Source organism: Bombina bombina, chromosome 5, assembly GCF_027579735.1.
Source record: "Bombina bombina isolate aBomBom1 chromosome 5, aBomBom1.pri, whole genome shotgun sequence".
Taxonomy (NCBI): domain Eukaryota; kingdom Metazoa; phylum Chordata; class Amphibia; order Anura; family Bombinatoridae; genus Bombina; species Bombina bombina.
In genome coordinates, this window is record NC_069503.1 from 475,555,023 (window position 1) to 475,582,207 (window position 27,185).

Genomic DNA, 27,185 nt, shown 5'->3' on the forward strand with positions numbered 1-27,185 from the left:
ATTAGCCATTTTCCCTTCCCGGTGTCATGTGACTTGTTAGTGTTACATGGTCTCTGGTGTGAATCTGAGCCGGTGAGTTACTTTTGGTGTTATCGCTCTCACACTCTCTTACTAGTCACTGGAAGTTTAACATGGCACCTCATAGCAAAGAACTCTGAGGATCTGAAAAAAAGAATTGTTGCTCTACATTAAGATGGCCTAGGCTATAAAAAGATTGCCATGATCCTGAAACTGTGCTGCAGCACGGTGGGCAAGACCATACAGCGGTTTCACAGGACAGGTTCCACTCAGAACAGGCATCCCCATGGTCAACCTAAGAAGTTGAGTGCACATGTTCAGCGTCATATCCAGAGGTTGTCTTAGGGAAATAGACGTATGAGTGCTGACAGCATTGCTGCAGAGGTTGAAGGGTTGGGGAGTAAGCCTGTCAGTGCTCAGACCATACGCCGCATATTGCATCAAATTGGTCTGCACGGTTGTCATCCCAGAAGGAAGCCTTTTCTAAAGATAATGCACAAGAAAGCTCGCAAACAGTTTGCTGAAGACAAGCAGACTAAGGACATAGATTACTGGAACCATGTCCTGTGGTCCGATGAGACCAAGATAAGCTTATTTGGTTCAGATGGTGTCAAGCGTGTGTGGTGGCAACCAGGTGAGGAGTACAAAGACAAGTGTCTTACCTACAGTCAAGCATGGTGGTGGGAGTGTCATTGTCTGGGCATGCATGAGTGCTGCCGGCACTAGGGAGCTACAGTTCATTGAGAGAACCATAAATGCCAACATGTACTGTAACATACTGAAGCAGAGCATGGTCCCCTCCCTTCTGAGACTGGGCCACAGGCCAGTACTCCAACATGGTTAAAAACACAACTCTGTAACTGACTTGTATAAATTACTTCAATGTTGCTGATTTCTCTTGTAAGGTGTATCCAGTCCACAGATTCATCCTTTACTTGTGGGATATTCTCCTTCCTAACAGGAAGTGGCAAAGAGAGCACACAGCAGAGCTGTCCATATAGCTCCCCCTCTAGCTCCACCCCCCCAGTCATTCTCTTTGCCGGCTCTAAGCAATAAGGTCCCTCTCAGAAGGGTAAAGTGAATGTGGTGTTAGATTTGTAGTTTTTGTTCTACAAGCAAAAGTTTATTTTAAATGGTACCGGTTTGTACTATTTACTCTCCTGCAGGAAAGAGATGAAGATTTCTGCAGGGAGGAAAATGATTTTAGCATGTTGTAACTAAAATCCACTGCTGTTCCCACAAAGGACTGAGGAGTACCAGAAAACTTCAGTTGCGGGGGAACGGTTTGCAGGTTAGGCTGCAATAAGGTATGTTCAGTCATTTATTTCTAGACAAGACTGTGATAATGCTGGAAAAAGACTGTTAAGATCCCCATGAGGGATGGGTAAGCTTTATTCAGAGACTAAGTATGGAATTGCAAGCTTACAGAACAGGGCTAATTTAGGCTGGTTGACACTATTTTATGGCAAACGGTTTTTACTAGTAAATCTTGTACTGATATGTCTATACATTTTAAAAAACAGATTGTTGCACTTAAAAATGTGGCCCAAGATGATTCTCGGACAGAAGTTAATGAGGTTAGCCCGTTATCCTCTCCCCACGTGTCACAACCAGTTACACCCGCTCAAGCGACGCCTAGCACCTCTGGTGCGTCTAACTCTTTTACCTTGCAAGACTTTGCGGCAGTTATGGATAATACCCTCTCAGTGTTTTTATCTAAACTGCCTGTGTTACCTGCAAAGCGTGATTGCTCTGTTTTAAGCACAGATTCTGAGCATTCTGACGCTTTAGTAGCCGTATCTGATATACACTCACAACGCTCTGAAATGGGGGCGAGGGATGTGCCGTCTGAGGGAGAAATTTCAGATTCGGGAAAGGTTGCTCCTCAGACAGACTCAGATACGTTGGCATTTAAATTTAAGCTAGAACACCTCCGCTTATTGCTCAGGGAGGTACTAGTTGCTCTGGATAACTGCGTTCCAGAGAAATTGTGTAAAATGGACAAGTACCTAGAAGTGCCTGTTTACACTGATGTGTTCCCGGTCCCTAAGAGGATTGCGGATATAGTAACTAGGGAGTGGGATAGACCAGGGATTCCGTTTGTTCCCCCTCCTGTTTTTAAGAAAATGTTCCCCATATCTGACACCACGCGGGACTCGTGGCAGACGGTCCCTAAGGTGGAGGGGGCTGTTTCATCACTTGCTAAACACACAACCATACCAATTGAGGACAGTTGTGCTTTTAAAGACCCAATGGATAAAAAAATTAGAGGGTTTACTTAAGAAAATTTTTGTTCAACAATGTTTTCTTCTCCAACCTATAGCGTGCATTGTTCCTGTAACTACTGCAGCTGCTTTCTGGTTCGAGGCGCTGGAAGATGTGCTCCAGACGGAGACCTCATATGAGGACATTATGGACAGAATTAAGGCTCTTAAGCTGGCTAATTCTTTTATCACAGATGCCGCTTTCCAACTAGCTAAGTTAGCGGCAAAGAATTCAGGTTTCGCCGTTCTGGCGCGCAGGATGCTATGGCTGAAGTCCTGGTCGGCCGATGTGTCGTCAAAATCCAAACTACTGAACATCCCTTTCAAAGGAAAGACCCTCTTCGGGCCTGAATTGAAAGAGATTATGTCAGACATCATTGGGGGAAAAGGCCATACTCTCCCTCAGGATAAGTCCTTTAAGACAAAGAACAAACAAAATAATTTTCGTTCCTTTTGAAATTTCAGGAGCGGTCTCGCTTCATCCTCCCCTGCTGCAAAGCAAGAGGGTAACACTTCACAACCCAGGGCAGCCTGGAAACCTTACCAGGGCTGGAACAAGGGTAAACAGGCCAAGAAGCCTGCAGCTGCCCCCAAGACAGCATGAAGGGGTAGCCCCCAATCCGGGACCGGATCTAGTGGGGGGCAGACTCTCTCTTCGCTCAGGCCTGGGTAAGAGACGTACACGATCCCTGGGCCTTATAGATTGTATCCCAGGGATATCTTCTAGAATTCAAGGACTCCCCTCCAAGGGGAAGGTTCCACATTTCTCGTTTGTCTACAGACCAGACAAAGAAAGAGGCGTTCTTACTCTGTGTAGAAGACCTACATACAATGGGAGTGATCCACCCAGTTCCAATTGTGGAACAAGGGCTGGGTTTTTACTCAAACCCGTTTGTGGTTCCCAAAAAAGAAGGAACTTTCAGACCAATCCTGGATCTCAAAATTCTTAACAAGTTCCTCAGAGTCCCGTCATTCAAGATGGAGACCATTCGGACAATCTTACCAATGATCCAGGAGGGTCAATATGACTACCATGGATCTACCGGATGCGTATCTACACATTCCTATCCACAAAGATCATCATCAGTTTCTCAGGTTCGCCTTTCTGGACAAGCATTATCAGTTTGTGGCTCTTCCTTTCGGGTTGGCCACTGCTACAGAATTTTGACAAAGGGCTTGGGTCCCTCCTGGCGGTTCTAAGGCCGCGGGGCATAGAAGTGGCGCCTTACTTAGACGACATCTTAATTCAGGCGTCTACTTTCCAAAGAGCCAAGTCTCACACGGAAATTGTATTGGCCTTTCTGAGGTCTCACGGGTGGAAGGTGAACATCAAAAAGAGTTCTCTCTCCCCCCTCACAAAAGTTCCCTTCCTAGGAACCCTAATAGACTCGGTAGAAATGAAGATATTTCTGATGGAGGTCAGAAAGTTAAAACTCTTAACTACTTGCCGAGCTCTTCATTCCATTCCTTGACCGTCTGTAGCTCAGTGCATGGAGACAATCGGACTAATGGTAGCGGCAATGGACATAGTCCCTTTTGCACGGATACACATCAGACCACTGCAACTGTGCATGCTCAAACAGTCGAATGGGGATTATGCAAATTTGTCTCCTCAAATACAGTTGGACCAGGAGACCAGAGATTCTCTTCTCTGGTGGTTGTCTCAGGGTTACCTGTCTCAGGGAATGTTTCCGCAGACCAGAGTGGATCATCGTAACGACCTACGCCAGTCTATTGGGCTGGGGTGCAGTCTGGGACTCCCTGAAAGCTCAGGGCTTATGGTCTCGGGAAGAAGCTCTTCTCCCAATAAACATTCTGGAACTGAGGGCGATATTCAACGCTCTTCAGGCATGGCCTCAGCTAGATGCGGCCAAATTCATCAGATTTCAGTCGGACAACATCACGACTGTAGCTTACATCAACCATCAAGGGGGAACAAGGAGTACCCCTAGCAATGATGGAAGTAACCAAAATAATCAGGTGGGCGGAGGATCACTCTTGCCATCTCTCAGCAATTCACATCCCAGGAGTAGACAACTGGGAGGTGGATTTTCTAAGTCGTCAGACTTTTCATCCGGGTGAGTGGGAACTCTACCCGGAGGTATTTTCCCAGCTGACTCGGCTATGGGACACTCCAGAATTGGATTTGATGGTGTCCCGTCAGAATGCCAAACTTCCTCTTTATGGGTCCAGGTCCCGGGATCCCCAGGCGGTGTTGATAGATGCTCTTGCAGCGCCTTGGTCCTTCAATCTGGCCTATGCGTTTCCACCGTTTCCTCTCCTTCCTCTTCTGGTTGCCAGAATCAAGCAGGAGAGGGCGTCAGTGATTCCAATAGCTCCTGCGTGGCCACGCAGGACCTGGTATGCAGACCTAGTGGACATGTCATCTGTTCCACCATGGACTCTGCCAATGAGGCAGGACCTTCTACTTCAATGTCCTTTCAAACATCCAAATCTAATTTTCTCTGCGTCTGACTGCTTGGAGATTGAACGCCTAATTCTATCTAAGCGTGGTTTCTCTGAGTCTGTTATCGATACCCTGATTCATGCTAGAAAGCCTGTCACCAGGAAAATCTACCATAAGATTTGGCGAAAATATCTTTGTTGGTGTGAATCCAAGGGTTACTCATGGAGTAAGATTAGGATTCCCAGGATTTTGTCCTTTCTCCAAGAAGGATTGGAGAAAAGATTGTCAGCTAGTTCCTTAAAGGGACAGACATCTGCTTTGTCTATTCTTTTACACAAACGTCTGGCGGAGGTACCAGATGTTCAAGCGTTTACTCAGGCTTTAGTCAGAATCAAGCCTGTTTATAGACCTGTGGCTCCGCCATGGAGTCTGAATTTAGTCCTTTCAGTTCTGCAAGGGGTTCTGTTGGAACCTTTACATTCCATAGATATTAAGCTTTTATCTTGGAAAGTTTTGTTTTTGGTAGCTATCTCTTCTGCTCGAAGAGTTTCAGAGTTATCTGCTTTACAGTGGGACTCACCTTACTTGGTGTTCCATGCAGATAAGGTAGTTTTACGTACCCGGTTTTCTTCCTAAGGTTGTGTCTAATAAGAATATTAACCAGGAAATTGTTGTTCCTTCTGTGTCCTAATCCTTCTTCGAAGAAGGAACGTCTGTTACACAATCTTGATGTGGTTCGTGCTTTAAAGTTCTATTTACAAGCAACTAAGGATTTCAGACAAACAACTTCTTTGTTTGTTATCTATTCTGGTAAGAGGAGAGGTCAGAAGGCGACCGCTACCTCTTTCCTTTTGGCTGAAAAGCATCATCCGTTTGGCCTATGAGACTGCTGGCCAGCAGCCTCCTGAAACAATTACTGCTCATTCTACCAGAGCAGTGGCTTCCACATGGGCTTTTAAAAATGAGGCTTCTTTTGAACAGATTTGTAAGGCAGCGACTTGGTCTTCGCTGCATACTTTTTCCAAATTTTACAAATTCGATACTTTTGCTTCTTCGGAGGCTATTTTTGGGGGAGAGGTTTTACAAGCAGTGGTGCCTTCCGTTTAAGGTACCTGTCTTGTTCCCTCCCTTCATCCGTGTCCTAAAGCTTTGGTATTGGTATCCCACAAGTAAAGGATGAACCCGTGGACTGGATACACCTTACAAGAGAAAACAGAATTTATTCTTACCTGATTACTTTCTCTTGTGGTGTATCCAGTCTACGGCCCGCCCTGGCTATTATTCAGGTAGATTTTTAGTTTAAACTACAGTCACCACTGCACCCTATGGCTTCTCCTTTTTCTTCCTAACCTTCGGTCGAATGACTGGGGGGTGGAGCTAGAGGGGGAGCTATATGGACAGCTCTGCTGTGTGCTCTCTTTGCCACTTATCTTGCCATATCTACTAATTGATATTTTTATTTATTGTTGTAATTTGTTGTCACATTCGGGACATATTGTGGGAAGGATGGGGAAGGGATTTATAGCTTATTTAGTGTAAAAAAAAGTGGCTTATCTACCCTAATATAGGGCAATACAGGACACAGTTCCTAAATAGAGGCTCTTACATTTACCTAATATCATTGATTTTTCCCTTCCTCCTATGTGATAAACAACCTAAAATCAGCAACATTGAAGTACTTTATACAAGTCACAGTTACAGAGTTGTGTTTTAACCATTTCTTTCATGTAATTGGCAAGAGTCCATGAGCTAGTGACATATGGGATATACAATCCTACCAGGAGGGGCAAAGTTTCCCAAACCTCAAAATGCCTATAAATACACCCCTCACCACACCCACAATTCAGTTTTACAAACTTTGCCTCCTATGGAGCTGGTGAAGTAAGTTTGTGCTAAGATTTCTACGTTGATATGCGCTTCTCAGCATTTTTTGAAGCCCGATTCCTCTCGCAGTACAGTGAATGTCAGAGGGATGTGAAGGGAGTATCACGTATTGAATGCAATGGTTTTCCTCACGGGGAACTATTTCATAGGTTCTCTGTTATCGGTCGTAGAGATTCATCTCCTACCTCCCTTTTCAGATCGACGATATACTCTCATATTCCATTACCTCTACTGATAACCGTTTCAGTACTGGTTTGGCTATCTGCTATATGTGGATGGGTGTCTTTTGGTAAGTATGTTTTCATTACTTAAGACACTCTCAAATATGGTTTGGCACTTTATGTATTTATATAAAGTTCTAAATATATGTGTTGTACTTATATTTGCCATGATTCAGGTTTTCAGTATATTTCCGTTTTTGCAGACTGTAGGTTTCATATCTGGGAAATGCTTTTTTTATGAAAAATTATTTCTTACCTGGGGGTATAGTCTCTTTTTCAATTGACTGTCTTTTAAATTTGCAGGCAGAATTAGGCTGGCGAGGGTGCAAAATGCCAATGTTTATTGCGTCATTTTTGGCGCGAAGTTACATTTGTTGCCGCAAATTTGTCATTTCCGTCTTGGTTGACGTAGAGTCCTTCACATGGTTGTGTCATCTATGACGCGTGTGTTTCTTTTCCGGACGTTTTTGGCGACAAAAAATATTTTTCTGTTGTTTGTGCGTCATACTTGGCACCAAATATTTTCATTATTTAAAACCCCATTCCTTTTGCCTCTGGCCTTTTTCTATGTCAAAGGGCTATGCTGTTTGCATTTTTTCCCATTCCTGAAATTTTTCCCATTCAGGAAATTGTTAATTTTGCTTTATGTTTTTTTTTTCTTACATTTGCAAGATGTCTCAATCTGTTCCTGTCTCAGAATTTACTGCTGGATTCCTGCTGCCTGATAACGGTTCTACCAAAGCTAAGTGCATTTGTTGTAAACTTGTGGAGATTATTCCTCCAGCTGTGGTTTGTAATAGTTGTCATGATAAACTTCTACTGATGGAAACATTTTCTGCATGTAATAGTTCATTACCTGTTGCTGTTCCTTAAACATCTAATGCACAAGATATACCTGTAAATTTAAAAGAATTTATTTCTAATTCTATTCAGAAGGCTTTGTTTGCCATTCCACCTTCTAATAAACGTAAAAGGTCTTTTAAAACTTCTCATAGAGTTGATGAAATTTCAAATGACCGGCAACATACTGATTTATCTTTCCCTGTTAAGGATCTGATTCAGAAGATCCTGCCTCAGATATTGACACTGACAAATCCTCTTATTTATTTAAAATGGAGTATTTTCGTTTCGTTTATTAAAAGAAGTGTTGTTTACATTAGATATGGAGGAAACTAGTCTTGATATTAAAACTAGTAAACGTTTAAATTCTGTTTATAAACCTCCTGTGGTTATTCCAGAGGTTTTTCCAGTTCCTGATGCTATTTCAGATATGATTTCTAAGGAATTTCTAAGGAATGGAATAGGCCTGGTGGTACTTTTATTCCTTCTTCAAGGTTTAAAAAATTGTATCCTTTGCCAACTGATTGATTGGAGTTTTGGGAAAAGATCCCCAAAGTTGATGGGGCTATCTCTACTCTTGCTAAACGTACTACTATTCCTATGGAAGATGGTACTTTTTTAAAGATCCTTTAGATAGGAAACTTGAATCTTATCTAAGGAAGGCTTATTTATATTCAGGTCATCTTCTTAGTCCTGCAATTTCTTTGGCTGATGTTGCAGCTGCTTCAACTTTTTGGTTGGAAGCTTTAGCGCCACGAGGTAATAAATTATTTGATTCTCAGTTGGATTCAATAATTTTTACTGTCACTGGGGGGGAAGGGAGTTTTTTTTTGCCTCAGGATAAAAAATCTAAAGGTAAATCTAAAGCTTCTAACTGTTTTTGTTCCTTTCGACATAAGGAACATAAATCTAATCCTTCCCCAAAGGAATCTGTTTCCAATTGGAAGCCTTCCTTAAATTGGAAAAAAACCAAGCCATTTAAAAGATCCCCCCAGCCCCCAAGTCCGCATGAGGGTGTGGCCCTCATTCCAGCTCAGCTGGTAGGGGGCAGATTAAAATTTTTCAAAGTTGTTTGGATCAATTCAGCCCAAAATCATTGGATTCAGAGTATTGTTTCTCAGGGGTACAGGATAGGATTCAGAGTAAGACGGCCTGTGAGAAGATTTTTTTTTTTTTCTCTCGTGCATTCCAGCGAACCCAGGAAGTGTGTTTCAGACCGACCTGGAATTATCAGGGGTAATCATACCCGTTCCGTTTCAGGAACAGGGTCTGGGGTTTTATTCAAATCTATTAATTGTCACAAAGAAAGAAAATTTATTCAGACCAGTTCTGGATCTAAAGATTTAGAATCGTTCTGTTAGAGTACCAACTTTCAAAATGGTGACTACAAGGACTATTCTGCCTTTTGTTGAGCAAGGGCATTATATGTCCATAATAGACTTACAGGATGCATATCTTCATATTCCGATTCATCCGGATCACTATCAGTTCCTGAGATTCTCTTTTCTAGACAAGCATTACCAATTTGTTGCTCTTCCTTTTGGCCTAGCGACAGCTTCAAGAATCTTTTCAAAGGTTCTCGGTGCCCTACTCTCTGTAATCAGAGAGCAGGGTATTGCGGTGTTTCCTTATTTGGACGATATCTTGGTACTAGCTCAGTCTTTACATACTGCAGAATCTCACGTGAATCAACTAGTGTTGTTAATTCAAAGACATGGTTGGAGGGTCAATTTACCAAAAAGTTCCTTGATTCCTCAGACAAGGGTAACCTTTTTTAGGTTTCCAGATAGATTCAGTGTCCATGACTTTGTCTTTAACAGACAAGAGACGTTTAAAATTGGTTGCAGTCTGTCAGAACCTTCAGTCTCAATCATTCCCTTCAGTGGCTATGTGCATGGAAGTTTTCAGTCTCATGACTGCAGCATCGGACGCGATCCCCTTTGCTCGTTTTCATATGAGACCTCTCCAGCTTTGTATGCTGAACCAAAGGTGCAGGGATTATACAAGGATATTACAATTAATATTCTTTAATCCCATTGTTCGACTTTCTCTGACTTTGTGGTTAGATCAGTCATATAATTCTAGAGGCGTTCGTCCAACCTGGACTGTGATCACAACAGATGAGAGTCTTTCAGGTTGGGGAGCTGTTTGGGCATCTCTGACAGCACAAGGAGTTTGGAAATCTCAAGAGGCGAGATTACCAACCAATATTTCTTTCATGTAATTAGCATGAGTCCATGAGCTAGTGACGTATGGGATATACATTCCTACCAGGAGGGGCAAAGTTTCCCAAACCTCAAAATGCCTATAAATACACCCCTCACCACACCCACAATTCAGTTTTACAAACTTTGCCTCCGATGGAGGTGGTGAAGTAAGTTTGTGCTAGATTCTACGTTGATATGCGCTCCGCAGCAAGTTGGAGCCCGGTTTTCCTCTCAGCGTGCAGTGAATGTCAGAGGGATGTGAGGAGAGTATTGCCTATTTGAATGTTGTGATCTCCTTCTACGGGGTCTATTTCATAGGTTCTCTGTTATCGGTCGTAGAGATTCATCTCTTACCTCCCTTTTCAGATCGACGATATACTCTTATATATACCATTACCTCTGCTGATTCTCGTTTCAGTACTGGTTTGGCTTTCTACAAACATGTAGATGAGTGTCCTGGGGTAAGTAAGTCTTATTTTCTGTGACACTCTAAGCTATGGTTGGGCACTTTGTTTATAAAGTTCTAAATATATGTATTCAAACATTTATTTGCCTTGACTCAGAATGTTCAACTTTCCTTATTTTTCAGACAGTCAGTTTCATTTTTGGGATTATGCATTTGAATTATTCATTTTTTTCTTACCTTCAAAAATTTGACTCTTTTTTTCCCTGTGGGCTGTTAGGCTCGCGGGGGCTGAAAATGCTTCATTTTATTGCGTCATTCTTGGCGCAGACTTTTTTTGCCGCAAAAATTATTTTCCGTTTCCGGCGTCATATGTGTCGCCGGAAGTTGCGTCATTTTTTGACGTTATTTTGCGCCAAAAATGTCGGCGTTCCGGATGTGGCGTCATTTTTGGCGCCAAAAGCATTTAGGCGCCAAATAATGTGGGCGTCTTATTTGGCGCTAAAAAATATGGGCGTCGCTTTTGTCTCCACATTATTTAAGTCTCATTTTTCATTGCTTCTGGTTGCTAGAAGCTTGTTCTTTGGCATTTTTTTCCCATTCCTGCAACTGTCATTTAAGGAATTTGATCAATTTTGCTTTATATGTTGTTTTTTCTCTTACATATTGCAAGATGTCTCACGTTGCATCTGAGTCAGAAGATACTACAGGAAAATCGCTGTCTAGTGCTGGATCTACCAAAGCTAAGTGTATCTGCTGTAAACTTTTGGTAGCTATTCCTCCGGCTGTTGTTTGTATTAATTGTCATGACAAACTTGTTAATGCAGATAATATTTCCTTTAGTAAAGTACCATTGTCTGTTGCAGTTCCTTCAACATCTAAGGTGCAGAATGTTCCTGATAACATAAGAGATTTTGTTTCTGAATCCATCAAGAAGGCTATGTCTGTTATTTCTCCTTCTAGTAAACGTAAAAAATCTTTTAAAACTTCTCTCCCTACAGATGAATTTTTAAATGAACATCATTCTGATTCTGATGACTCTTCTGGTTCAGAGGATTCTGTTTCAGAGATTGATGCTGATAAATCTTCATATTTATTTAAAATGGAATTTATTCGTTCTTTACTTAAAGAAGTACTAATTGCATTAGAAATAGAGGATTCTGGTCCTCTTGATACTAATTCTAAACGTTTAGATAAGGTATTAAATCTCCTGTGGTTATTCCAGTAGTTTTTCCTGTTCCTAATGCTATTTCTGCAGTAATTTCCAAAGAATGGGATAAATTGGGTAATTCATTTACTCCTTCTAAACGTTTTAAGCAATTATATCCTGTACCGTTTGACAGGTTAGATTTTTGGGACAAAATCCCTAAAGTTGATGGGGCTATTTCTACCCTTGCTAAACTTACTACCATTCCTACGTCAGATGGTACTTCGTTTAAAGATCCTTTAGATAGGAAAATTGAATCCTTTCTAAGAAAAGCTTATCTGTGTTCAGGTAATCTTCTTAGACCTGCTATATCTTTGGCTGATGTTGCTGCAGCTTCAACTTTTTGGTTGGAAACTTTAGCGCAACAAGTAACAAATCATGATTCTCATGATATTATTATTCTTCTTCAGCATGCTAATAATTTTATCTGTGATGCCATTTTTGATATTATCAGAGTTGATGTCAGGTTTATGTCTCTAGCTATTTTAGCTAGAAGAGCTTTATGGCTTAAGACTTGGAATGCTGATATGGCTTCTAAATCAACTCTACTTTCCATTTCTTTCCAGGGTAACAAATTATTTGGTTCTCAGTTGGATTCTATTATCTCAACTGTTACTGGAGGGAAAGGAACTTTTTTACCACAGGATAAAAAATCTAAAGGTAAAAACAGGGCTAATAATCGTTTTCGTTCCTTTCGTTTCAACAAAGAACAAAAGCGTGATCCTTCATCCTCAGGAGCAGTTTCAGTTAGGAAACCATCTCCAGTCTGGAATAAATCCAAGCCTTTTAGAAAGGCCAAAGCCAGCTCCCAAGTCCTACATGAAGGTGCGGCCCTCATTCCAGCCTCAGCTGGTAGGGGGCAGATTACGTTTTTTTCAAAGAAATTTGGATCAATTCAGTTCACAATCTTTGGATTCAGAACATTGTTTCAGAAGGGTACAGAATTGGCTTCAAGATAAGGCCTCCTGCAAAGAGATTTTTTCTTTCCCGTGTTCCAGTAAATCCAGCGAAGGCTCAAGCATTTCTGAAATGTGTTTCAGATCTAGAGTTGGCTGGAGTAATTATGCCAGTTCCAGTTCTGGAACAGGGGCTGGGGTTTTATTCAAATCTCTTCATTGTACCAAAGAAGGAGATTCCTTCAGACCAGTTCTGGATCTAAAAATATTGAATCGTTATATAAGGATACCAACATTCAAAATGTTAACTATAAGGACTATCCTGCCCTTTGTTCAGCAAGGGCATTATATGTCCACAATAGATTTATAGGATGCATATCTGCATATTCCGATTCATCCAGATCACTATCAGTTTCTGAGATTCTCTTTCCTAGACAAGCATTACCAGTTTGTGGCTCTGCCGTTTGGCCTAGCAACAGCTCCAAGAATTTTTACAAAGGTTCTCGGTGCCCTTCTGTCTGTAATCAGAGAACAGGGTATTGTGGTATTTCCTTATTTGGACAATATCATAGTACTTGCTCAGTCTTCACATTTAGCAGAATCTCATACGAATCGACTTGTGTTGTTTCTTCAAGATCATGGTTGGAGGATCAATTTACCGAAAAGTTCATTGATTCCTCAGACAAGGGTAACCTTTTTAGGTTTCCAGATAGATTCAGTGTCCATGACTCTGTCTCTGACAGACATGAGGCGTCTAAAATTGATCTCCGCTTGTCGAAACCTTCAATCACAATCATTCCCTTCGGTAGCCTTATGCATGGAAATTCTAGGTCTTATGACTGCTGCATCGGACGCGATCCCCTTTGCTCGTTTTCACATGCGACCTCTTCAGCTCTGTATGCTTAACCAGTGGTGCAGGGATTACACAAAGATATCTCAATATCTTTAAAGCCGATTGTACGACACTCTCTGACGTGGTGGATAGATCACCATTGTTTAGTTCAGGGGGCTTCTTTTGTTCTTCCGACCTGGACTGTAATTTCAACAGATGCAAGTCTGACAGGCTGGGGAGCTATTTGGGGGTCTCTGACAGCAGAAGGGGTTTGGGAATCTCAGGAGGTGAGATTACCAATCAATATTTTGGAACTCAGTGCAATTTTCAGAGCTCTTCAGTCATGGCCTCTTCTAAGGAGAGAATCGTTCATTTGTTTTCAGACAGACAATGTCACAACTGTGGCATACATCAATCATCAAGGAGGGACTCACAGTCCTCTGGCTATGAAAGAAGTATCTCGAATACTGGTATGGGCGGAATCCAGCTCCTGTCTAGTTTCTGCGGTACATATCCCAGGTATAGACAATTGGAAAGCGGATTATCTCAGTCGCCAAACGTTACATCCGGGCGAATGGTCTCTTCACCCAGAGGTATTTCTTCAGATTGTTCAAATGTGGGGACTTCCAGAAATAGATCTGATGGCTTCTCATCTAAACAAGAAACTTCCCAGGTATCTGTCCAGATCCAGGGATCCTCAAGCGGAAGCAGTGGATGCATTGTCACTTCCTTGGAAGTATCATCCTGCCTATATCTTTCGGCCTCTAGTTCTTCTTCCAAGAGTAATCTCCAAGATTCTGAAGGAATGCTCATTTGTTCTGCTGGTGGCTCCAGCATGGCCTCACAGGTTTTGGTATGCGGATCTTGTCCGGATGGCCTCTTGCCAACCGTGGACTCTTCCGTTAAGACCAGACCTCCTGTTGCAAGGTCCTTTTTTCCATCAGGATCTCAAATCCTTAAATTTAAAGGTATGGAGATTGAACCCTTGATTCTTAGTCAAAGAGGTTTCTCTGACTCTGTGATTAATACTATGTTACAGGCTCGTAAATCTGTATCTAGGAAGATATATTATCGAGTCTGGAAGACTTAAATTTCTTGGTGTCTTTCTCATCATTTTCCTGGCATTCTTTTAGAATTCCGAGAATTTTACAGTTTCTTCAGGATGGTTTGGATAAAGGTTTGTCTGCAAGTTCCTTGAAACTACAAATCTCTGCTCTTTCTGTTCTTTTTCACAGAAAGATTGCTAATCTTCCTGATATTCATTGTTTTGTACAAGCTTTGGTTCGTATAAAACCTGTCATTAAGTCAATTTCTCCTCCTTGGAGTTTGAATTTGGTTCTGGGGGCTCTTCAAGCTCCTCCGTTTGAACCTATGCATTCATTGGACATTAAATTACTTTCTTGGAAAGTTTTGTTTCTTTTGGCCATCTCTTCTGCTAGAAGAGTTTATGAATTATCTGCTCTTTCTTGTGAGTCTCCTTTTCTGATTTTTCATCAGGATAAGGCAGTGTTGCGAACTTCTTTTAAATTTTTACCTAAGGTTGTGAATTCTAACAACATTAGTAGAGAAATTGTGGTTCCTTCATTATGTCCTAATCCTAAGAATTCTAAGGAGAAATCATTGCATTCTTTGGATGTAGTTAGAGCTTTGAAATATTATGTTGAAGCTACTAAGAATTTCCGAAAGACTTCTAGTCTATTTGTTATCTTTTCCGGTTCTAGGAAAGGTCAGAACGCCTCTGCCATTTCTTTGGCATCTTGGTTAAAATCTTTAATTCATCATGCTTATGTCGAGTCGGGTAAAACTCCGCCTCAAAGGATTACAGCTCATTCTACTAGGTCAGTTTCTACTTCCTGGGCGTTTAGGAATGAAGCTTCGGTCGATCAGATTTGCAAAGCAGCAACTTGGTCTTCTTTGCATACTTTTACTAAATTCTACCATTTTTATGTGTTTTCTTCTTCTGAAGCAGTTTTTGGTAGAAAAGTATTTCAGGCAGCTGTTTCAGTTTGATTCTTCTGCTTATAATTTCAGTTTTTTTCATTATAAGATTTAAACTATTTTGGGTGTGGATTATTTTCAGCGGAATTGGCTGTCTTTATTTTATCCCTCCCTCTCTAGTGACTCTTGCGTGGAAGATCCACATCTTGGGTAGTCATTATCCCATACGTCACTAGCTCTTGGACTCTTGCTAATTACATGAAAGAAAACATAATTTATGTAAGAACTTACCTGATAAATTAATTTCTTTCATATTAGCAAGAGTCCATGAGGCCCACCCTTTTTGTGGTGGTTATGATTTTTTTGTATAAAGCACAATTATTCCAATTCCTTATTTTTTATGCTTTCACACTTTTTTCTTATCACCCCACTTCTTGGCTATGCGTTAAACTGATTTGTGGGTGTGGTGAGGGGTGTATTTATAGACATTTTGAGGTTTGGGAAACTTTGCCCCTCCTGGTAGGAATGTATATCCCATACGTCACTAGCTCATGGACTCTTGCTAATATGAAAGAAATGAATTTATCAGGTAAGTTCTTACATAAATTATGTTTTTTAGTTTTTTATCCCTCCCTCTCTAGTGACTCTTGCGTGGAGTTCTGCATCTTGGGTATTGCTATCCAATACGTCACTAGCTCATGGACTCTTGCCAATTACATGAAAAAAACATAATTTATGTAAGAACTTACCTGATAAATTCATTTCTTTCATATTTGCAAGAGTCCATGAGGCCCACCCTTTTTATGGTGGTTATGAATTTTTTTTTTTGTATAAAGCACAATTATTTCCAAACTTTTTACTCCTTTATCACCCCACTTCTTGGCTATTCGTTAAACTGAATTGTGGGTGTGGTGAGGGGTGTATTTATAGGCATTTTGAGGTTTGGGAAACATTGCCCCTCCTGGTAGGATTGTATATCCCATACGTCACTAGCTCATGGACTCTTGCCAATATGAAATATCTTGCATGCTAGATACTTCTATTTCTGCTGCCTTTTTAATTAATACTAGTAAAAGTAAAATTTTAAGTGGAAAAATTATATACTTGATGTGTAGAAAGAGCATATTTTTCCCTATTCTCTCAATAGGGTTTTTTTCTTTAATTTAAATGTTGTAATATGCTCTAAGCACACTCCCAGCCAGTTACCTTTTTCTATAATATAGACAACAAGGTCAGCTGGGAGACATTAGAATTTTTGCTTTTTCCAGCAATTCTGGGATCCCCTCCCTCTGTTTTGTTCAGTATTCCAACATGATAATGACCCCAAACACACCTCCAAGACGACCACTGCCTTGCTAAAGAAACTGAGGGTAAAGGTGATGGACTGGCCAAGCATGTCTCCAGACCTAAACTTTGTTGAGCATCTGTGGGGCATCCTCAATTGTAAGGTGTGGGAGGGCAAGGTCTCTAACATCCACCAGCTCCGTGATGTTGTCATGGAGGGAGTGGAAGAGGACTCCAGTGGCAACCTGTGAAGCTCTAGTGAACTCCATACTCAAGAGGGTTAAGGCAGTGCTGGAAAATAATGGTGGTCACACAATATTGACACTTTGGGCCCAATTTGTACATTTCCACATAGGGGTGAACACAATTTTGTTGCCAATGGTTTAGACATTAATGGTTATGTGTTATTTTTAGGCGACAGCAAATTTATGTACACTCACTACTATACATTGTAGCAAAGTGTCATTTCTTCAGTGTTGACCCATGAAAATATATAATAAAATATTTACTAAAATGTGAGGGGTGTACCCACTTTTAGGAGATACTGTATATAGTTTTGTTATCTATTAGTACTTTTATTTATTTTTTGGTTGGAGTTTCAGGGATAATGAGTACAGGCATATGGTAAAATACAAGAAGAAATTTACAATAAGTCAATTATGATCATCTTAATATAAGAAACAGTCACAAAATTATCTGCAGGGAATGAATGATTAATCAAACCTATATGAGACCTCCATTATATGGATAAGCTATCCTCCAATTGCACATAAGGCCACTTATGGACCTATAATCCAACGTCTATAACGGAGGTAGAATAGGTTTAGGGGTCGATTATGGACCCAAACAGTCAGTGTAAGAATGAGATAAGACCTGTATAGGAAACGGTGATAATCTTTGAAGTAAATTGAACATTGAACCACTTATTTAGACATAGAAACTGAGCATATAATCAGTATTACCTTACAGGGGAGAACCATTAAACATGGCTTACCCAAGTAGAAAACATACAATGGAAGACATAAAAACTAAACAGTAACATAGCTGTTCCAAGTATGAGAGTAATTACTGTAAGTCTCAGTGCTGCTTTCTCTGATGAATGTCGTCAAATTATTTGTACCTGCTCATATCCTAGGTTCACAGAATGGAACATTTTTATTAAGCTATGTTTAATCCTACAGATAGCTTCCTCCCTCCCCCCCCCTTAATATACAGTAACTTAATGAAGAAAGTGGATTATGATAAGGTAGATTATTGCAAAAGTTAGCCTATGCAGGATCTGATCATCTATTTAGTAGTACAACTGAGCAACTGAGACTCAGAACACCCTCAGACAGCTCCAATCTAAAGACCTCACCAGGAGCACAAGAAGTATATTGGTCTTAGATAGCATTATATATATTTTTTTTAGTATTTTAAAATATATTCTTTTCAAGTAGTACACACAAACCTTTTTTTTTTTTAATATGAAGTATGATTATATCAGTGTGTGTTTCCTGCCTGCTTATTTTATTTCAGTTCTTTATTACTTTTAAAGCTTCTTTTTTCCCTTCTCTTTGTGCTTAGGTTTCTATGGCAACTTATGATCCACAATATCTTACTGGTGGTAAGTTACTTCTTACTCTGGTTACCAAGGTATTTGCAACTAATGTCATAGTGGTAGTGCATATGGACTAATAGCACTTCCTATTTTTGTGTGTTTTGTAAAACTTAAAGGGACATTTAACACTAAATACATTTAATGCACTCCCCTTTAATTATGGGTGCCGCCATAGCCTAGGTTTCCCAGCAGTTGTCTGAAACAGTTGATGTACATGCAGACATGTCAGCATTGAAATATAGTGAAAGCTAGGTATCAACATGTAAGGACCCATGATTAAAGGGAGGTGAGGAATAACCAATACTATGCTTGGATAGCCTCTAAATGTAATCCCATTCCTTTAGTATTTTTGCATTTTTTTTTTTCTTTAATTTTTAAAATGTTCTAGTTTCTTTCCTACACCCCTTTACAATAAGGCTACCCTTGTAGTGTTAGCAATTTTTTATTTATTCCTCTAGTATGTTTGTAATATGACACGATGAGTCCAAGGATCATCTAATTACTATTGGGAATATCATTCCTGCTCAGCAGGAGGCAGCAAAGAGAACCACAGCAAAGAGCACCACAGCAAAGCTGTTAAATATCACCTCCCTTCCACCCCAGTCATTCTCTTTGCCTACGTTAGAGCAAGGAAGTGGTAAAGTTAGGGGTTTAAAAATAAACTCTTGATTGAAGAATCTTTTTTTCCAACATTGGTGTGTCCGGTCCACGGCGTCATCCTTACTTGTGGGAATATCTCTTCCCCAACAGGAAATGGCAAAGAGTCCCAGCAAAGCTGGCCATATAGTCCCTCCTAGGCTCCGCCCACCCCAGTCATTCTCTTTGCCGTTGCACAGGCAACATCTCCACGGAGATGGTTAAGAGTATGTGGTGTTTAGTTGTAGTTTTTTATTCTACTATCAAGAGTTTATTTTAAAATAGTGCTGGTATGTACTATATACTCTGAAACAGAAAAGGATGAAGATTTCTGTTTGTGAGAGGAAGATGATTTTAGCAGACAGTAACTAAAATCGATTGCTGTTTCCACATAGGACTGTTGAGATGAAGTAACTTCAGTTGGGGGAAACAGTTAGCAGACTTTTCTGCTTAAGGTATGACTGGCCATATTTCTAACAAGACTGTGTAATGCTGGAAGGCTGTCATTTCCCCTCATGGAGACCGGTAAGCCATTTTCTTAGTTTCAAACAGAATAACAGGCTTAATATGGGCTATAAAACTGGTAGACACTTTTATGGGCTAAATCGATTGCTTTATTTGGACATTTTATACTTGTTTATGCTGATAATTCACACTTATAAACTTGGGGAACGTTTTTTAACGGCAGGCACTGTGTTAGACACCTTTTCCAGTCAGGGAGGGCCTTCCCAGTTGTAGGCTGAGCCTCATTTTCACGCCATTACTGCGCAGTTGTTTTTGAGAGCAAGACATGCAGATGCATGTGTGAGGACCAGAAAGTTGTTGGAAAAGTTTCTAGAAGGCGTCATTTGGTATCGTATTCCCCTCTGGGCTTGGTAAAGTCACAGCAAAGGCTGTAGCTGGGACTGTATAGGGGTTAAATTTGTAAACGGCTCCGGTTCCGTTATTTTAAGGGTTAAAGCTCTGAAAATTGGTATGCAATACTCTTAAGGCTTCATACTTTTTCACATATTCAGTAATAAAGTGTGCTCTGTTTAAAATTTAAAGAGACCGTAACGGTTTTGTTTTAAAAAGTTTTTTTGTGCTTTATTGACAAGTTTAAGCCTGTTTAACATGTCTGTGCCTTCGGATAAGCTATGTTCTATATGTGTGAAAGCCAATGTGTCTCCCCACTCAAAATTGTGTGATAATTGTGCCATAGCGTCCAAACAAAGTATAGGATAGGATAAAAGCTCTTAAATTAGCTAATTCCTTTATTACTGATGCTTCCCTACAGGTTATCAACCTAGGAGCAAAAATATCAGGTTTTGCTGTTCTAGCCCGCAGAACCTTTTGGTTAAAACCTTGGTCTGCGGATGTGTCTAAGTCTAAGCTTTTGGTGAATCCTTACAAGTGAAAGACCTTGTTCGGACCGGGATTAACAAATAATCTCTGATATTACGGGAGGAAAGGGTCATCTTCTCCCTCAGGATAAGCGAAACAAGCAAAAGGGACGTCGGAGTAATTTTCATTCCTTTCTACATTTCAAGGGAAATTCTTCCTCTTCCAAGCAAGATCAGTCTAAACCTTCCTGGAGACCCAATCAGTCTTGGAATAAGGGAAAACAATCCAAGAAATCTGATATTGAATCAAAGACAGCACGAAGGGCCTGCCCCCGATCCGGGGCAGGCTTTCCTTTTTCGCTCAGGCTTGGGTTCGAGATTTTCAGGATCCCTGTGCAGTGGATCCAATTCATGGCTCTTCCTTTCGGCCTTGCCACAGCTCCCAGAATTTTCTCAAAGGTTTTGGGTTCTCTGTTGGTGGTGTTCCGATTACGGGGCATTGCAGTGGACGACATCCTGGTCCAGGCGCCATCCTTTCAACAAGCAAGTCCCACACGAAAATGTTGTCTTTCCTGCAATTTCACGGATGGAAGGTAAATTTGAAAAGAGCTCTTTTTTTGACAGAAGTCAGGAGATCGAAGATTTTCGATTCTTGCCTAGCACTTCAGTCCGCTCATCGAGCTGATGGTGGCGGCAATGGGCATCATCCTGTTCGCTCATTTCCACCTCAGACCTCTGCAGTTAAACATGCTCAGTCAATGGAACAGAGATTATGCAGATTTGTCTCCACGAATACTACTAGAGTAGGAGACGAGGAATTCTGTTAGATGGTGGCTGTCTCATGATCATCTCTCCCAGGGAACCTGCTTTCGCAGACCCTCTTGGGTGATTGTAACAGACGCCTGCCTTATAGGATGGGGAGCAGTCTGGGGCTCCCTAAAGGGTCGGAGTTTGGACTCAGTCAGAGTCTGTTCTGCCTATAAACATTCTGGAGCTGAGAGCGATCTTCAATGCTCTTTTGGCCTGGCCCCAGTTTGCCTCGGCCCAGTTTATCAGGTTCCAGTCGGACAACATGACTTTAGTGGCTTACATCAATCATCAGGGAGGAGAGCGGAGTTCCTTAGCGATGACCTAGGCAGCCAAAATAATTTGGTAGGCGGAAACACACTCTTGCTTTCTGTCGGCGATCCACATCTGGGGGGCGGACTTCCTGAGGAGGTAGACCTTTCACCCGGGGAGTGGGAACTCCATCCGGTAGTGTTTTCCAGCCTGATTCTCAAATGGGGTCAGCTGGAATTGGATCTCATGGCATCTCGGCAGAATGCCAAGCTTCCGAAGTACGGATAGAGGTCCAGGGACCCTCAGACGCCCTGGCGGTACCTTGGACCTTCAGTCTAGCATACCTCCGTTCGCTCTTCTTCCTTGGCTTATTGCTCGAATCAAGCAGGAGAGGGCGTTGGTGATCCTCATTGCTCCAGCTTGGCCTCGCACGATTTGGTATGCAGATCTGGTGGACATGTCGTCTCTTCCACCTTGGAGACTTCCGTTGAGGAAGGACCTTCTACTTCAAGAGCCCTTCCTTCATCCAAATCTAGTTTCTCTGAAGCTGACTGCTTGAATATTGAACCCTTAATTTTATCCAAGCGGGGCTTTTCAGAATCGCTTATAGAGACCATGATTCAGGCTCGTAAAGCTGTAACTAGAAAGATTTACTACAATATATGACGTAAATATCTCTATTGGTGTGAATCCAAGGGCTACTATTGGAGTAGAGTTAGGATTCCTAGAATTGTCATTTCTCCAAGAGGGTTTGGAGAGAGGATTATGGGCAAGTTCCCTAAAGCGTCAAATATCTGCCTTGTCTATTTTGTTACATAAGCGTCTGGTGGATGTACCAGACGTGCAGTCTTTTTGTCAGGCCTTGGTCAGGATCAGGCCTGTGTTCAAACTAGTTACTCCTCCCTGGAGTCTTCATTTAGTTCTTAAGGTTCTTCAAGGGGCTCCGTTTGAGCCTATGCATTCCTTAGATATTAAGTTATCTTGGAAAGTTTTGTTTCTTGTTGCTATTTCATCTGCTCGCAGTGTGTCAGAACTCTCGGCATTGCAGTATGAGTCTCCTTACCTTTATTTTTCTTTCGAATAAGGTAGTTTTACGTACAAAATTAGGATTTCTTCCTAAAGTAGTTTCTGACCGGAACATTAATCAGGAGATTGTCATTGCTTCCTTGTGTCCTAATCCTTCTCAGAAGGAACGGCTTCTGCACAATTTAGACGTGGTACGTGCGCTAAATTTTTATTTTAGGCGACTAAGAATTTTCGTCAGTCTTCTGCCTTGTTTGTGGTTTTCTCGGGAAAACGTAAGGGGCAGAAAGCCACGGCTACTTCTTTCTTTTTGGCTGAAGAGTATCATACGTTTTGCCTATGAGACTGCTGGACAGCAATCTCAAGAGAGAGTTATGTCTCATTCCACGAGGGCTGTTGCTTCCTCATGGGAATTCAAAAATGAAGCTTCTGTGGAACCGATTTGCAAGGCTGCGACTTGGTCCTCTCTTCACACTTTTTCTAAGTTCTATAAATTTGATACTTTTGCCTTGGCTGAGGCCGCTTTTGGGAGAAAGGTTCTTCAAGCAGTGGTGCCTTCCGTTTAGGTTCTCTGTCTTGTCCCTCCCTTATCTGTGTCCTCTAGCTTAGGTATTCCCAATAGTAATTAGATGATCCGTGGACTCATCGTGTTAATAAAACACGTCCATGGCCTGCCCTGTTCTTTAGACAAACAGGTTGTTGGTTTGTTGTAAACATCAGACACCTCTGCACCTTGTTACTTCCTTTCTTTCCTTTACTACGGTCGAATGACTGGAGTGGGAGGGAAGGGAGTTGATATTTAACAGCTTTGCTGTGGTGCTCTTTGCCGCCTCCTGCTGGGCAGGAGTGATATTCCCAAAAGTAATTTAGAGTATCCGTGGACTCGTGTTAAAAAAGAGAGAAATTTATCAGGTAAGCATAAATTTTCTTTTTTCTTTCCTTATTGGTCCATTCCATTGTGTGGCACCTGGTTCTTCCACATATCCATATCTTTTTATGCATCTATCTTGCTTTGAAATATATATAGATAGATAAATATAGAGAGTTTGGGTTGCAATTGTGAAAGAAAATAATTTTGTTCTTTCTCTCAGTTGTGGTATTGCTAGTCCTTCTTGGTTTTACTTTCCATTTAAAGCCACATGCCTTTCCTGTGTTGATGTTGTGGAGTTATTAATTTTTCCTTAATACAAGGTGAGTCCATGGCTTCATTCCTTACTGTTGGGAAGTACTGAACCTGGCCACCAGGAGGAGGCAAACACAACACAGCCAAAGGCTTAAATACCTCTCCCTCTTCCCCTATCCCCCATTTATTCTTTGCCTTTTGTCACAGGAGGATGGCAGAGAAGTGTCAGAAGATTTTGGAGTTCTTCCTCAGGAGGGATATATGCCTTTCGTTATGGAACTGGAGTTTTAAGTAGTTTTGTCAGCCTCTCAGTGAGATCATTGCCGACAGTTATAGTCTGGAGATGCAAGGAGAGTCTTTCTGCGAACCAATTCAGACTGCCTGCTAACAGCTCCTTAAACAACCAGTCTTGACGAGTTTCACGGTCTGCTTTCTTCACTCAAGTCCATGAAATGAGCAATGCTACAAGACTGTCTCACTTGAGAGGCTGTGTTTCTGTTCCACAGAATGGATTCTGGTAAGATCGTTTCAATTTTTACTTATGTTAAAATTGCTGAAGACTCGTGGATTAATATCTCCTGAGGGAGGTTATTGAACAGTGGGAATTAATCAAATGTGTTTTCCTTGATTTATGCTGCTATGTGTGAGATTTATTTGGGCTCATAGACTGTTATGCGCTAACAGAACATACAGGTATTTTACTTTCATTTTGAGTGCTTTGTTGCTTGGCAAGCTTTATCTCATAGCAGGGGTAGTCCTGCATTGTGCACCACGTGACCGGGTGTGATCACACTTACGTTTTCTCTTTCCTGACTGAGCTAGCTGTCGGAGAGGTCTCTTCTTCTCTGGTTGCCTGGGTCTAGGAGGTAATGAGTGCCCCAGTCCTTGGGGGTATAAAGGTGCCGTTTTTTTGTGAGAAATATAAAGTGCATTTATTTGTATCCTACTGTTAGCGCAAGCTATGGAGGATCCTGATATGCTTGAGGGTACTCCCTCTATTCCTAATAGTAATACCTGTCTAGATTGTGAGGAGGCATTGGTGTGCCCGCCCTCTCAACTATGTTCCATATGCATCAACAAGGTTATTATGTCTAAGAAGGTTAACCCCTTTAGTGCGACTGAGCCGTCCACCTCTGAGGACTCGCCGCCCGTGAGGTGCGTACCCATCAATTATCTCAATTGTCACATGCAGCTTCCCATAGCACGCCTGATCCTCCGTCTGGAGGGAGCCTTTTACCATCAGACTACCGCGCAGTTAAAAACGGCCCTTAGTGCTCTACCTCGCCCTGCTAAGCACAAGCGAGAGGTTAAACATAGCTCTCTGGTCTAGGGGACTTCCAGTGATTTGCTTGATTTGTCTGCCTTTCAAGTATCCCAGGATGGGTTACACACTGTGTTGTCAGAGGGTGAAATTTCTGGTTCGGAGTCTGCTCTAGGCCTCTGGCTGCGGAGGAGCCAGGCTTTAGATTAAAAATTGAACACCTATGTTTTCTTCTAAAGGAGGTTCTGTCGACATTAGAGGTTCCAGAGGCCAAAATTATTTCCAGTAACTGACTCTCAGCTGGAGTTGTGTGGTTCCGTCCCTAAGGTGGATGGTGCTTTCTCCACATTAACTAAGCGTACTACTATCCCTCTTGAGGAAAACTAGTCTTTCAGATAGCCAATAGATAAAAAGATGACATCTTTTCTCAGAAAACTGTTTCAGCATACAGGATATTTATTTCAACCGGCTGTGGCCTATTGGTGCGACTCCTGATCAGAATTGATCGAGGTGTAGGGACCCCACAACGTTATCCGAGACAGAATTAAGGCTTTGAGAATTGCTATTTTTTTCTTTGATGCAAACATGCAGATTATTTGCCTGAATGCTAAAATCGCTGGTTTCTCAGTGCAGACGCGTCAGGTGCTCTGGCTGAAGTCCTGGTCTGCGGAGATGACTTCTAAGTCTAGGCTACTTTCCCTCCCCTTTAAGGGAAACATTTTATTTGATCCAGGCCTGTACTCCATTATCTCCACGGTTACAGGGGGCAAGGCGCCTTCCTACCGTTGGATAAAAAGAACAAGTCTAAGGGACAAGGTTCTAATTTTCGTTTTGAAAAGTCCCAACATCAGCAGTCCTCCTCTAAGCCTGAGCAAACGAAGAGCACTTGGAAGCCGGCTCAAACCTGGAATAAATCCAAGCAGAACAAGAAGCCTTTCGAGAACAAGTCGGCATGAAGGGGCGGGCCCCGATCCACAGCCGGATCGTGTAGGGGCAGACTGTCGCTGTTTTCAGGCACGTGGTCCAGGGACTTGCAGGATCCGTGGGTCCTTGGGGTCATAGCTCAGGGATACAAGATAGGTTTCAAATCTCATTCACCCAAGGGCAGATTTCTCCTCTCAAGCCTGTCTTTAAAACCAGAAAAGAGGGAAGCGTGCAGGATCTGTCCTCCTTGGGGGTCATTGTCCCGGTTCCTATTGGTGGTCCAGAAGAAAGATGGAACTTTTGGTCCTAAAGTGCTTAAACAAATGTATAAATGTCCCCTCGTTCAAGATGGAGTCAATAAGGTCCATTCATCCTCTAGTTCAGGAAGGGCAATTCATGACCACTATAGATCTAAATGATGCCTACCTTCACGTTCCACAGGGACACCACTTCCAGGAACGCAAACCTTAGGAACTGGATCAGCACTTCCAGTTCATTGCACTTCCGTTTGGTCTAGCTACGGCCCCAAGTATCTTTACAAAGGTACTAGGTGCTCTCCTGGCCGTCACCAGGACCCAAGGTATAGCAGTAGCATACTTGGACAACATTCTGGTTCAAGCGCCATCCTTTCGTCTAGCAGAGGACCATTCGGTATCTCTTCTTTCTCTTCTTCGTTCACATGGATGGAAGATAAACTTAGAGAACAGTTCTCTTAGTCCAAGCACCAGGGTAGAATTCCTGGGTACTATAATAGATTCAATATCCATAAGGATATTTCTAACCGACCAGAGAAGGTGCAAGCTAGCTTCGGCATGTCTTGCCCTCCGGACCTTCTAAAGGCCATCTGTGGCTCAGTGTATGGATGTAATTGGTCTCATGGTGTCTAGCATGGACATACTTCCTTTTGCCAGGTTCAGTCTCAGACCGCTACAGCTGTGCATGCTGATGCAGTGGAATGGTGATCATTTGGATCTGTCTCAACGGATTTCCCTGGAGAACCGGTCTAGAGAATTGCTCTCTTGGTGGCTCTGTCCAGATCTGTCTTGAGTAACATCCTTTCTCCGACCATCCTGGGAGATTGGGACTACGTATGCAAGCCTGTCAGGATGGGGAGCTGTTTGGGGTGCCAAGAAGGCACAGGGCCTGTGGTCTCAGGAGGAACGCTCCCTCCCGACCAACATTTTGGAGCTTTGAACAATCTACAATGCTCTGAAGGCTTGGCCTCTTCTGGGTTTGTCCCAGTTTATCAGACTCCTATCACAATATAACCTTGGTGGCTTACATCATTCATGCGGGGAGGCGAGAAGCTCCCTAGCAATGAGGGAAGTATGTTGGATTCTGCTGGAGTGGGTGGAGGCCCACAGCTGTTCACTTTCAGTGATCCATATTCCGGGTGTGAACAACTGGGAAGTGGCCTTTCTTGCCAGACAATCCTTTCATCCGGGGGAATGTTCTCTCCATCCCTAAGTGTTTGCAGAGATGTGCTTCATTTGGGGGACGCCGGAGATGGATCTCTGGCGTCCCGTCTCAATACCAAACTAACCCAGATATGGGTCGAGGTCCAGGGATCCTTAGGCGGAGCTAATAGATACATTAGCAGTGCCTTGGAGGTTCAATCTAATCTAATTAGAAAAGGGATGGATTGATCAGCGCAGAAAACCACACAATCAAAAAAGAAGAGGATCTAAAAAAAAAACTCTTCAAATAGGGAATAGTTGAAACAAATGATAATTGCTTGCGCAAAATTTTATTAAAAATTTATACCTTTTACCTAGGTATTAAAATCACTTTATCCCTCACTAGACACATGTAAATTATATTTCAATCCACCTTTAG

General features: G+C 41.9%; 1 protein-coding gene across 1 annotated transcript in view; it reads left to right on the forward strand.

Annotated features, from left to right (window-relative positions):
- LOC128661515 (uncharacterized) overlaps positions 1-27,185 on the forward strand; it is a 309,387-nt gene that overhangs the window by 79,106 nt on the left and 203,096 nt on the right. The window contains exon 13 of the mRNA XM_053715765.1: positions 17,968-18,007. Coding sequence (XP_053571740.1) covers positions 17,968-18,007 — 40 coding nt within the window. The remainder of the gene's footprint in view (positions 1-17,967; positions 18,008-27,185) is intronic.